Source organism: Apostichopus japonicus, chromosome 5 (assembly GCF_037975245.1).
Source record: "Apostichopus japonicus isolate 1M-3 chromosome 5, ASM3797524v1, whole genome shotgun sequence".
NCBI lineage: Eukaryota > Metazoa > Echinodermata > Holothuroidea > Aspidochirotida > Stichopodidae > Apostichopus > Apostichopus japonicus.
Window position 1 is genome coordinate 5,264,652 of NC_092565.1, and position 13,712 is coordinate 5,278,363.

General features: G+C 38.9%; 2 protein-coding genes across 4 annotated transcripts in view; one reads left to right on the top strand and one right to left on the bottom strand.

The window, feature by feature from the left end:
• Positions 1–1,025: 1,025 nt before the first annotated feature.
• LOC139967436 (extracellular serine proteinase-like) lies at positions 1,026–10,444 on the top strand. The gene is made up of 8 exons (XM_071971219.1): positions 1,026–1,251; positions 1,660–1,794; positions 2,163–2,319; positions 3,967–4,076; positions 4,764–4,905; positions 5,632–5,822; positions 6,727–6,898; positions 7,862–10,444. The coding sequence occupies exons 1-8, from the start codon at positions 1,138–1,140 to the stop codon at positions 8,041–8,043; spliced, it is 1,203 nt and encodes a 400-aa protein (XP_071827320.1). The 5' UTR covers positions 1,026–1,137; the 3' UTR covers positions 8,044–10,444.
• Positions 10,445–11,091: 647 nt separating this feature from the next.
• The window catches only part of LOC139967432 (huntingtin-like), a 53,175-nt gene continuing 50,554 nt past the window's right edge, over positions 11,092–13,712 (bottom strand). For all 3 annotated transcript variants that reach the window (XM_071971207.1, XM_071971206.1, XM_071971208.1), the window contains 2 exons: positions 13,088–13,178; positions 11,092–12,505 (listed from right to left, as the gene is read on the bottom strand). In XM_071971207.1, the coding sequence (XP_071827308.1) occupies positions 12,410–12,505; positions 13,088–13,178 (187 nt within the window). In that variant the 3' untranslated portion in view covers positions 11,092–12,409. The remainder of the gene's footprint in view (positions 12,506–13,087; positions 13,179–13,712) is intronic.

The following is a 13,712-nucleotide window of genomic DNA, read 5'->3' on the forward strand; positions in this document are numbered from 1 at the left end:
GGGTTTGTTTCTGTTCTTCACTTGGTTTCGAAACAACTTTGTTCGTCATGGTTGCACTGCAGTGATATCGAATGGGGTGCCTTTGCCAACCTCAGTATTTGAGAAAGTGGTCAGATGGTGGGTTATACACTCTCGTCCGTCTGACGGGGACGTTAAATGGCGGCCCCGGGAGCAGGAATTGGAGCGATCGAATTCACACCCTGCCTCGTTATCCTCTTCACACTTCTCGAGAGAGAAGGCTTCAAATTTGCCGGTACGTGTTCCGATCCGATCTAACACGTACGGGAAGGGTCTCAAATAAGCTACTGTAAGGCCTCCTGCAGGATCATGATCCTTGGGTCTCTAAACTAAATTAACTTAACTAACATTTCTGTCGTAGAACGTAATACAAGTACCTATTTTCTTTAATGTGTTACTAAATGCAAGCCTTTTGCAAGAAAGTCTCATGACACGGACGGGGCCATCATCATCATCTCCTTCATCAGCCCCCCCCCCCCCCGGGTACCAAAGAGATGTGGCTGTGCATAATTAACCGTCCCGCCTTTCCTTCAGAATATTCAGGCCTTTATTTGACTATCATAATTATCTAAGAATACCTCTCATTCCTAAGTTAAAAGTAACGTGGCAAACCGATTCAAACAATATAGAACTGACTTCACCAAAACTGAAATGTCTGCGATGCTCTCCGGTGCGGTATAAATCCTTGATCCGCCTCTCTGAAGAACACTGCATGAAAAGGTGAAGAGGTAAGATTATGATTTATAAGCCTGGTCATATACCTGCAGAATATTCATCTTGGAAGGGTTAATCATTACAAAACTTACAAGTTTCTCGATCATCTTCATTAAACAAAGCCGCAGAACGACGTGTTGTGTACTTTGACCCCAGAGTTACCGGCACAGATACTACACATTGGCCCTAACCACCACGTGTCTTCTTAGGATTAGATACACGTTACCCTCTGAGCATCAACAGGTGGAGGGGTTCCCATTATGACAAAAAACATCACTTTAATTACCCAGTATGTACCACCAAACTAAGAAACTTCATTTCATTGCTGCATTCTCCAACTGCAGACCTCAGCACGTGGTTCATTTAACTTCGATTTATTTTATCACTTCAAACCTACTAAAAATCATGGTATTTCGGTGTCTTCTCGTCATATTAGCTGTTTGTAAAGTCTCAGCGGACCGAGCTCCTTATTATTCATATGACATGTCGATAGATGGACAATTTATAATAGGCATTGAGGTAAGTCGATAAATTTACACAACCATATATACAGAATATTTAATATTTATGTTTGTTACTTTGAGTTTTCAACAACCAAAAAAGATAAACTGAACGAAAACCTATACTGTAGGCCTATTGAAAAATATCATGAATAAAAATAAAACGTAAACATCAACATTAACATCTTTCACGAATAAATTTTGGCCAAAATGCAAAAAAAAAAGCAAAACGAAATAGGAGAAACTGGGAGCAATAAATGAGAATCCATTACAGAAAGTAAACATTTGAATGAATATTTAACTAAGCAAAACATGATAAAATGAAGCACATGTGACTCGATGATGTCGTATTTAGACTTGATCAAGCGGAGAGAAGGCATTAAAATATGGTGCGTGAGTTTAATTACGCCGTATTTTAATTGAACAGCCAGATGAGGATCCATACGAACTCAAGAAGCGTTTACTAGACGAGTTAGGTAGCCACAACATCGGCATCGATCATATACTCGAAGCAGGACCGAGAGTTATTCTGGCTAAATTTGATCCTAAATTTGCCGATCAGGTTTGTCACGTTACTTTTATTTTGCTTTTCGTGTATTGAAGCGTAGCAGATTATGTTTACTTACATCTCAGGACGATGGTATACCGTGTATCATTTAAATATTGTTGTTTGCACAAATACGACACATTGGCATAATGAGAGAGGAGGGAGGGAGGGTGTCTGTCCCGTGTTCATATCTTCACATCACATATCTTACAATATAAATGTCGAGGTTTAATATTCTTGTCAACGCATGCATCCATTCACGTGACTGCGTATTTCATAATACATACTTTTATGCCACGGAAGATAACAGGCGTGTTAGTACGGTTATTTAAAGTCTCTGTAGTTGAGTATATCATGATTCTACTCTCAATTGGCTATCGTAGGTTTGTGATATGTCAGGGGTAGCCTACCTCGAAGCTGATGGACCAATGGTAATGCAGGGAAGTAAGCCTCCTGCCACAGGGCCCGAATTACCGGAATGGAATCTTGATAGGGTTAATCAACGTGATCTTCCTTTAGATGGCAATGCTGATTATGCAGGTGAGATGTAGGCAAGGAAAGATCATATGCACTTTATGTTGGATACATGTACGTAATACATCAGAGTGATCATAAACCATAGGGGCCTACTTGTTATCCAAGGGCGGCGGAAGCACTGGGGGGGGGGGGGGCACCGACATCAAAGGGCACTTTTCAGAAATTCGATTGGACTGAATTCGATTGCATACTAGCACTGCAATATCCAATGTGCAAACTGGGAAACAAGGAACAAGTTTTCTTTTGAGAAAAAATGAGGTGAAATCATGCTAGTTGCTAATGTAGGAATCTTCCGAATTAGAGTGTATTTCTTGTTAATATCTGAACAAATTTTTTCCATTCGAAATAGCTTTGAGTTTGACCCACAGAAATTCACTAAAAGTCACGGACGTAGCCAGGATTTGCAAAGTTTTATGCACGACTATCTGAGCGGAGCGCCACCATCGGTTGGCGCAGAGCGTACAAGAAAATTTTTGGTTTTACAAACCCCTCTGATGGCCGGAAATGGCCCTTCCCGAGTGTTTATATTGGTTCCCTGGCCTCTTGCTAACTTGAGACACCTCAATTTTTATGTAGAAAAAGGGCACATTTTTAACCTGAGGAAAAGTGGGGGGGGGGGGGGCACGTGCCCCCCCGGTTCCGCCGCCCTTGTTGTTATCAGAAATCTGCCGGCAGTGGGTCTATGTTGCAGGTGACTTGCAGGCAAGACGAATCCATATCATTTTATGTTTGATGTATAATTAGTTTATATCAGACACCACACGTACTTGCCATCAGAAATATACCGGTCGCTAAGGAAGTGTATGTGCAGGTGACCGCGCAGGCAAGGCAACTACATAGGCTCTATCATTTTAGGTACGATGCATAATTCGCATATCAATCCCGGCACTTGTTTATCAGAATTTGGCAGGTATATAGTAGCTCTGTATGTCAGTCAGATACATGCAGCTATAACGTGGACTTTGTTTTCATATTACTATATGAACCTCCTCACTAAAGCTCTCAATTGGGATGTGGGCAGTCCGTCACGTGTTGTAACACATACAAAAGTCGCACGGATGCATGTTTATATTGTAATATCCCTTTTGGCGTAAAAACGTATTGGTCTCATCTATTTGCATGAAACAGAATAATATAAGAGTAGACCTTTTCACCGAAAGTAACGAAAGACAACATTGGTTCTTTGATCCCCATAGCACCACATAGGTAACCAACGATAGCGCCACCACCTGTCATAAGCTGCACTACTGAAGTAAGTTAAAACATAGTAGTTAGGCGATGACCAGATTACGGTGAATAAAAAAGAAACATTTCATAAAAACCAGAGGTCATCTTCATAGTTGCATAACAAACACACAAATAACCTCATTATTACGAGAATAACTTCTAACATCATGCACCATGGTAGGCGCTATCAATAGACACTGAATTCATTGTCATGAATATTCATAATGTCTGACGTCACTGAAAATACTGGAAGTCTATTTAATAACATGAATAACACCCACACTAAGGCGAGGAGGCCGATGGGAAAGGGTGTTTCATTTCTCATTTAATCTATGCATGAATATTTCGATGACGTCATAAACTCAAATGACCACGTACAACTTAAACTTTTTCCTCTTTTTTTTGTTTTTACAATAATTGAAGGAGATGGAGGGAATGGCACACATGTGTACCTGTTGGACAGCGGTCTCTTTAAAGGTCACGTGGCCTTTGAGGGTAAAGAAAAACTGAGTTTCGATGCGCGGTCTGAAAAGGTAACTTTTTGGTAGGGGGTGGGGGAGGAGAGGGGGAGGGGAAGGGAGGGAGAAAACGTAAGTGAGTTATAATTTTTATCTATTACTTTATTGGCCATCCTAATGCATGTTTAATTAATTTATGCCTTGTCAACATATTCTATATTTTGATATATTTTGATGGGTACAACATGAACGTAATTTAGTTTAAGGAATTAGTATAGTATTTCAAATGGTTACAGTGGTGTGCGCAAGGTAACGGGGGGGGGGGGGGAGAGAAAGGGGGACGTGGCGTCGTCGATCGGGAGAAAATGCGTCAGTTATTTTTTTGCACTGATATGGGTGTACCCCCCCCCCCCCCACACACACACACCCATCGCTTCCCCTATTTTCAACTCACTCACAGTACTGATTAGCACAATCTTGCAATTAGAGCTAAGCTGTAGTCCCTAAATATGTCTCAGGATACATCGATTTTTACAGGAAGGGAACCCTACATGCATGGGAGCCGGCTTAAATTCAACAAACCCAGGGCCGCACCCCTCCTTTATAACTCCTTGATACGCCTCTGGCCCTTCTATAAAGGTCCATTCACCTTCTTAAATCAGTCGGGTGTAAATGTTGCGAAATTTGGTCCCGCCTTTAAAATCCTGCATAATTTACTGAGGCTATATATAAAGTTGAGAGTCTTTATTGTTTTTTCATCAGGGCAATGATTGCAATGGTCACGGTACTCACGCCGGTGCAATTATCGTAAGTAAGAGGTACGGGATCGCCCACAATGCAACGATTCACGGTGTCAGGGTAGTCGGTTGCAGGGGCCACACGACAATTTCGCTCGCCTGTAGAGGTACGCAAGTCGGGATAAGTACAGTAACATATATGGTACATTTCTGCAAGACGGTGTTCAATTCAGTATCCTGGCTGCGTGCATGTTTATTCCCCCCAAAAAACGAATAAAACAAGTGGTAGTATAAATCGCGATCTTTAATCGTGAAATCATAAATACAGTAAAATGGGGCCAGCACCACTTATACAGGTTAATGTAAATGAACATATACTTGTGTGTATACAAAAGAAATCCATGCGTGCTCCGCCGGACGGGGGGGGGGGGATTATATGTGGCGGGATATTGGTAGAGTGTGTTATGCCTAGGTCAATGCTTACAACGATTTTCGTCCCAAGGTCCTTGACAATACACGCCTAGCTAATTTCCCCTTCCTGTTACCATGGGGTAACTATACTTCCTTTTTTATAGGGGATCAAATGCTTTACTAGACTGGGCAGGCAGAACCTACTGTCTATAAAGAAAAAAAAATCATTATATAAAAATATAAAAAATAATAATTCTGGCAATTTCCTCCTTGGGAGGCAGGGGGAGACACATATTTGGAAGCCCCCATCGTTACACCAATGCCTGTTACCCTTCTCCCAAAGATCTCATTAGAATGGCAGATTTGGCGTTGCCACTAATCCTCTCAACTTTCAACTTAATTAAAGCATACTAACCATGATCCTTGTGTCCACTTTAAATTACCCATCACAATCTTCATTCATGCGCCGACGCCTTCAACAGGTATAAACTACGTAGCTAGGAAGCGCCGTTTGCCTTGCGTAATGCAAATCGGATCGATCACAGAAGAAGGGATATCACCTAGTCTGGATGAAGGCGTTCGTGTCATCTCGAAACTAGGATGTGTCGTCGTGGTACCAGCGGGCAACAACGGCAACGATGCCTGTTTGCAATCTCCATCCAGATCAGAGGAGGTAATTTCAAGTCTATACCGTACTTTAAATCATGTGTTTCAATTTCATAATTTCCAAGTTTACGATCACAAAACGACTGAACCCTGCATATCAAAGAATCAAAAGGATACCTTTTCTTTTTAAAGAAAAGTCATCCGAGAGAAAGTTAAGAACCCGGGCACGAAAACCAGACAACTTCATCCCCTTTCAACCACAATCCCTTTTAATTCACCAAGGTTCTATTATACGTAGGTTGTTGTACTGTACTAGTATGCGGTGTAAGGCACAGCCGCCTGCGTAGTATGGCATGCAGTCCAATATGCTTTAAGACTGCAGTGTGGAATGCCCACATATCCATTTGAAAGGGAAATATTTAGATCATTGCAAGCCATTCAACCAGCTAGTATTAATCAAATGAGTCCGAATCATTGTCACCGTAGCCCGGTTATATTTAACAAGTCAAAATGACGTTTTGTTTCACAATGAAAATACTATATCCATTAGTGAAAAATTACCGTCTGAAAATATTGTTAGGACTATTCGGTTTATAGGAAGGACGAAGTATTAGTTAAACCAAAAGCTGAATTGATGAGGTATTCACAGAGAAACCATAAAATTATCTCACCGATAATAGAGGGAAATTTGCCAAAGCAAGCCTTTGGCACCCAGTTCAGTAGGTTCATAACTGTTAAAATTGTAAGCTTTTGTCCAGGCTGTTTCTTCTTCTTCTGTGAGTGCGTGTATTTTTTTTGGGGGGGGGGGGGGGGGGTGACCTACAAACCCGGAGACTAAACAATTGAATCGCTTTAGTACCCGTCCTGTTAAACTCAATCCTTTTATAGTACTTCCTTCCTAACATTCAATTATATCCTATTTCATCTCAAACAAATCATTTTGTATGTCTTCTGCAATCAATAATTTTCAGGTGATTACTGTTGGGGCGTTGGCACACTGGGATTACATCCACCAGAATTCAAATTGGGGAAAGTGCGTAGATATCTTTGCTCCAGGACAAAACGTCAGGAGTGCGTGGTACATCTCGACTGTTGATAACGACACCCTTTCGGGAACGTCGATGTCAGCCAGTCACGTGACAGGTACAGTGCTTCCTTTAATAATACCGCATTTAACACACAGAGGTGTATCCAGCTCAATTCTAGATCCATCATACAGTTTTAACTGTGGGAGGTCAACAAGAACCAATGAACCAATGATTTCTTTCATCCCATCCCATCCCATCCCATGCAATCCACAACACTCCTCCCCCTTATGGCAAGCCGTTTTAAGATTTAACTCCCAATTCTTCTTAAGTGCAATTACAGTCTACTTATGTCGAATTCACTTCAACTTAAGTGAAATAGAACTCGACTTGAGTAAAATGTATTCCACTTAAGTGAAATAGCATTTCACTTAAGTAGAATACAAATGTTCTATTTCAGTATAATATAATATCACTTCAGTAGAATATAATTCCACTTAAGCTTAATTTAAGTCTACTTAAGTGAAATGGCACTTTACTTAAATACATGGACTATTCTAATTAAGTTAAATTGAATTTGACTTAAGTTAAATTGAATTTGACTTAAGTGAAACATAATTCCAATTAATTAAAATTGAATTGTACTTATATGAAATGGTATTTTACTTGAGTAAAATATATGGCCTATTTTACTTACGTGAAATACAATTCCACGTAAGTAGATTTGAAAAGTGAAATTGGTCCCTATTTAACTTAAGTATAAACAATTCTACTTAAGTAAAATTCAATTATACTTCAGTGAAATACAATTCACTAAAGTGGAAATGAATTTCACTTAAGAAGAATGCATTTCACTTAAGTAACATTCGGGAGTAAATGTTAAAACAGCTTGCCATTCTGTCGTTCTGTACTGTACAGATCTAAAAAGAACTTCAATCCTACATATATTTGATTGGGTCCTTCTAGCTGTGGTTTTGGGGATGACTCTTGTTAGCAACCATTAATCTGGTTTGTATGATATTATTATTATCGTATTATCATTATTGTTATTATTGTTATTATTCTTATCGTTCTACTACAGGAGCTGCTCTCTTGAAGCTATCGAGTGGAATAAAGCCAGAAAAGGTTAAAGCTAGACTGATCAAAGAAGCTACCAAGGGCCGGATGCACGGGGTAATGAATGGCTCTCCTAGTCGAATTTTGTACATCAAGCCACCGCAAGTCAAACCACCGAGAACGCCAAAGCCAAGGACGGAGCTATGAATCAGCGAGCGAGACTTTCGTTAAATATAAAGTCTTTGAGGAAGATATATGATGCAGGGGCATACTGAAATGAAACATTCTCTGCTTCATAAAATACAAGTGCCCTTTTTGGTTAATGAAAAGTACCCTTTTCCCATTTAAGCAAACTAAAAACAGTGCCCGTTTGTTGTCTTTTGCAATTATGAAAGTGACTTTTGATCTTTGAAAATATTTTATTGAATATATGTGTGGGGAGGGAGTGGGAAAGGTTTGCGGAGGGGAGATATGAGGGTACTTTATACTCAAGGGTACTCAAACGATATTGTAATCATGTATCTACATATGGTTTAGAACGAGGGTTGTCAACGGTTGTGAGAATATGTGTATAGGGTGGGAGTGGGGTGGGATGGTTGCATGACAGGCAAGAGAAGCACCATCATCGATATGCCATTTACTACAATTCTGAAACCGACGCTTAGATTTGCTGGAATTTTCTAAAGGCCAACGAAGAAGTCATTGTAAGCAAGTTAAAGGATTAAGAGTAATTCAACAGGAAATTGTTGACACATTTTATAAGATCATGCAACTCCATCATGGTCCTGAATGACAAAGATACCGTACTGAGGAAGGGAACAAGACTACCCAGAGCACCAACCGCCCACCTATCCCGCCCCCCCCCCCACCCCACACGCATTCAATCCTGTCTGTTGGCGTGATAAACTTGCTAGATTATCACGGCACATCTTAAAGTGTCTTCATACTACTGTTGTGCGATATTAAGTTGATGGAAAATACAGCTCCGCAAACTGATAAACTAATTACAGGCCTTGGTCACTTTGTTCCTTCGGCTGTCGGAAAAGCGAATAAAATAGGCACAATTATCAATTGGGACTGAGTGAAGTAAAGTCAGGTACACCTTTGGGCCAGGTACATTAAGTTTTTTTAAAATATGCGTATCGAAAGAATCGGTTAACATCTTAAGCGAAACTGTTGTTACGTCTTCTAAGTATTATCGACATCAATATGTATGGTGACGTCATAATCTTAATAAAACAAACTAAGACAAACAAAGGAAAAGTTATGATATGACTGGCATTTGTTCTCATTTACCTCTAGGAAAGAAGCTTATAGCGATTAATTGATATTAGTTTAGAAACATTTCAACACACACAAATATGAACTTGATTGGTCAACAGTACCATAGCATACATCACCATTGTTTTAGTTGATTGCGGGAGGGGGGGGGGGTGGGTGGGGTGGGGGGAGGTGAGGGGATGAAGGTGGTCCCAAGCAAGTTCGGGAATTCACACTTAATGTCAGTTGGATATCTAATTAATTTGTACCATTTCTGGGATTTGGAATACAGTAGACCAAATTGTGATGTAAAACCATCATTAATGATAAACTTTTGATTAAAAAGAACTCCACTGGTAGTCATGGCTGTAATATTAGTTTATCAAGATAGCACAGGTTTAAAAGCTTGCAAATGGGACCAATTTTGGAAGATATGTGGGTGGTTTTCATGTAGAACTGGGGGCACAACATTTGAATCTCTGAACTAATTAACAAACAAGAAATATGTTCAAAACAGAATGGATTAGGTAATACTATATTCTAAGAGTCTTTATTAGTTATTGTTCTAACAAATATGTACAACTCATATATTTAAACTGTTGCAATCTCCATAATTTTATCATAATAATATCAATAATAATAATAATAATTACAGTTTTGATGAGAATAATTCACATATCGGTCTCCCAAGTATATGATAATAACCTACAATTATTGTTAATTAGGTTTACAGTTTTGTTCAAGGCCAAGGCCCTCTCACACGACTTTACAACTTAACCCTGGTCATTGGTAACTTGTCACACCTACACACCAAAGTGTGCACAATTCAATCAATCTCTCCTGGGGCACCACAGTGCACCACATCCAGGGGTACTTCCCATAGGGTGCAGCCACAAACCGGCGCACGCAACTATATTTACAAGTTACCTCGCAAGTCCCCATTTATACACCTGGGTGAAGAGAGGCAATGGAGATAAAGTGTCTTGCCCAAGGACACAACGCAATGATCTGGCCAGGACTCCAATCTGTAATCCTTAGATCACAGGTCCACTGCCTTAACCACTTGACCACAATGCCCTCTCCTACACCCTCCCTCACCTACAAGAGTAATACGACAAGAAAAATGTCAGTATATTGTTGAGAAGTTATCCACTGTGCAGTATCAAGAAAAGAGCAAAATAGAAAAAAGAAGTATCTAAGATAACTCTGGTGATGAAAAAGAGAAAAGAAGATTATTCCTGATTGGCTGTTATCTTCATCTAATAAGTTGACCAATAAAAACTGTAAATAGTGACATTTAATTTCATTTGTGACACAGATCATGATTTGATTTCAGATAGTACGACTAGTACAGCCTCTCTGGAAACAAACACACTCAGAAAATGTCGGCAGCAGCAAAGTAAACTGCATTTTGGGTGTAGAAGAACAAAAATTAAATTACAGTAGCTTTTATGTCACACCTTCAAAGATGTATGTAATACCCTATTCCCACGCCTGCCCTGCTTCACACTCACACCTCAACACGCCCCCCCAACAAACCCACCCCACATATATATTATATATGTCTTAGTGTCCAATGTTGTTGTGTTAGCCTGATAAATACCATAGACTTTTAATATGCAATATTCCTCTTTTTTTTAATGCAGCTTCCAAAAATCAAAATTTGTAGAAATGATATAATTTTTCTCTTGAAAGAAATCTGTCGCATGATGAAAAATTAACATAAATGAAAGGATTTATCTACCCAATCGTGACATTAACGATGGCATTTTGTGCATCTGATTGGCTTCAGAGTGACTAAAAGCAGAACCTACAATTGATATTAAATATCTTTACATAACTGTGGCCATTTAGTAACATTCCAAATAAAAAAATCCAAAAATTTATACTTAGTTACATAATCAAAAGGAACCAATTATAATAAGGGAAAGTTTGTGAATACTCAACAAATATGAAGAATATGAAAAGTAAAAAAAAATCAAACAACAAAAAATATATCTAGTGATTAATTGAACGTGTGGATTCTTAGAATCCTGGATTGCAACAGTCCACTAAAAGACTACATTTACCTTTCCCTATCTTCTGAAAAACAAATAAACAAAGTAAACAAATATAATGTTGGCTGAACTATTCAAGTTTAGGCTCAAATTTCTGAGCTTAAATTTACACAACTGGTTTGATAATTCTGGCAAAGATTACACTCTATTATTGTCCTATGTTGTGTGGGCTAAGATAAAATAGAAAGGCATCTTAAAAAAAAAAAACCCACCCTGCAAGCATTTTATAACAATACTGAAATAGGTGTAACAATTTCAAGGCTAAAGTAGGGGACAGTTATCTCGAAGTAAAACTGCAAAGAAAAATATGTCTCATGTTATACTTTCTGAGCAGCTGCGCCATCACTTGTGAAGAACTTTATGAAGTGATCTAAACATGGGATTAACGAGTTTTTATCCCCCTACTTTGCCTCTTTGGAAAGAGCTCCTTGAAATGTCACTTATTTTGCCCACTAAAATAGAAGAAACAAATTCGGTTTTGAGCGGCAGGTACCGAGGGAGTGGACAGGGACAGGGAGAAGAGATGCGACTCCACTTAAAATGGACTTTTATGAAATTGAACGAAGGGATGTGAGAACTTGAAATTATATTTCACATGTATTTACCCGAGCGAGCCAAATATGTCGGAAAATATCTATAATAACTAAACATGGCCAATATATGAATTAATGACTCTTTTATGGACAAAAAGGAATGTGGAATTGACAAACTTGAGCAATTTTATCCAACTTCACAAAACCAATTTGTGTGAGAAAATTACAGTTCTTTCCCCTTTCCCCCCTCCCTCCCCCCCCTCCCTCAAATAGCTGGCCATTTACTTATTGCTAGCTTGCCGTCTCGGACTTAAACCGCGAGAGATTCTTCCGAAAGGAAATAAATAAACCGTCCAAAAACTTCGCTAAAGGAGAAAATTACATACGTGGATAAATGAACAATGCTTTATTGTCTACCACAGAAGGCAAAATGGAGGTAAATAAACAATTCTAGGATCAGAATTTACCTGTTAGTTAGTATTCTAAAAAAGTACATGGAGAAGCAATCTATTATGCAAAAATACTCTAATACCTCACCAAATCTATCAGAAATAAGTCAAGCTCTCCCAGATCGGATTGCTTTTCTGTTTTACTTTTCGAAAGTATTGCATAACATTCAAACGTGACAAACACCGAGTGAACCAAGTAAACTTGGCCGACCGGGTAACCTTTTTGCTTTCCGACATTCACTCATAGTTTAATATATCGATGCTCTTCGCAGGATCACAGCTGGTTCAATAACGCACTGTACGCAATTTCAGATGCACAGACTGTCTGGAACGTGGACACGAAAGCTCGGCGAGCTGAACTCTCCGTGATCTGAAAAAAATCGAAGCAGTCCATTTTGTTAAAGAGAAAGAAAAAAGAAGCAAAAAAAAAAAAGTACACCTTTAAAGAATTTATTTATTAAATGATATATTGATTTTAAGAATAAAGGGCATCTTAGAAACATTTAAATTTTGAGCATATTTTTAATGATGTCATATCTCCTTGAAATTTTTTTCTTTGAAGTGGGCGATACAAGAGCATTCGGAAGTCTCTACTCCCCATCCAGATACATTTATCAAACAATCTTTTACAAATTCTGTGGACGTAAACGAAAATTATTTCTCTTCGGATATTACCTTAACAATTGAACATGAAACCCTTTGACATAGCTCATGCTAATGTCATTTGTCTATTTATATTATCAAACTGGCTTTTAATACTTACTTGTAACAATTTTAATATGGATGTGGCTAATCAATTACATGATGTATGGACAGAATTAGTATTACAATAAAAGAGTCTGCCAAACATGTAGGGACACGAGAGGAGGGTTAGCTGCAGGGAGTGGAGTGGGGGGTGGGGGGTATAGGGTTTAGAAGATGCATTGCAGGAGGGAGAAGGTGTGGTACTAACCTGACCGTGGTAGAAATCTTTGGCAAATAAAACAAACAGCTCCCTGTCCAGGGTGTCCAGCTTACCCATACGACTCAGTACTAACGGAAGTCTGAAATACTCGGTCAAGGAGAAAACAAATGTTACCATGGAAAGTAAGTAAATGACAATCAAAGAGTGCATATGTCTTATTTGTTTCATATCAAAGCCTCATGAAAATATAACATAGTAACAATGGAACTAAAAGAATGTCAAAAGTTGCAAGTGATTTTCATAGACCCTGAGAGCATGTTGTTTTACTGTTTACACAGTTGGATATATGAGCGACTCAATCGGCTGTTCATAATGACAAAAGCATTCCATGTTTTCAGCAAAATGAACTTGTTTGTTGTAAAGGCAAACAGTGGTCATAGTGTAAGGAGATTAGATCTTCATGTAATTCACAAGATGGTGGACCAAGAAAAGCTTTTGATATTCTAAATTTTCAAATTGAAAAATGCTTCATCTCACTTTCCACTGTATTTCCCATCATGCAGTTCACTCCCAGCATGCAATTCACCATGTTACTATGCAGGAACTATTCCTGATTCAATTGGCCTCATGGCACTTGAACACAATGATTGACTGTCATAGCTGTCAATATTCC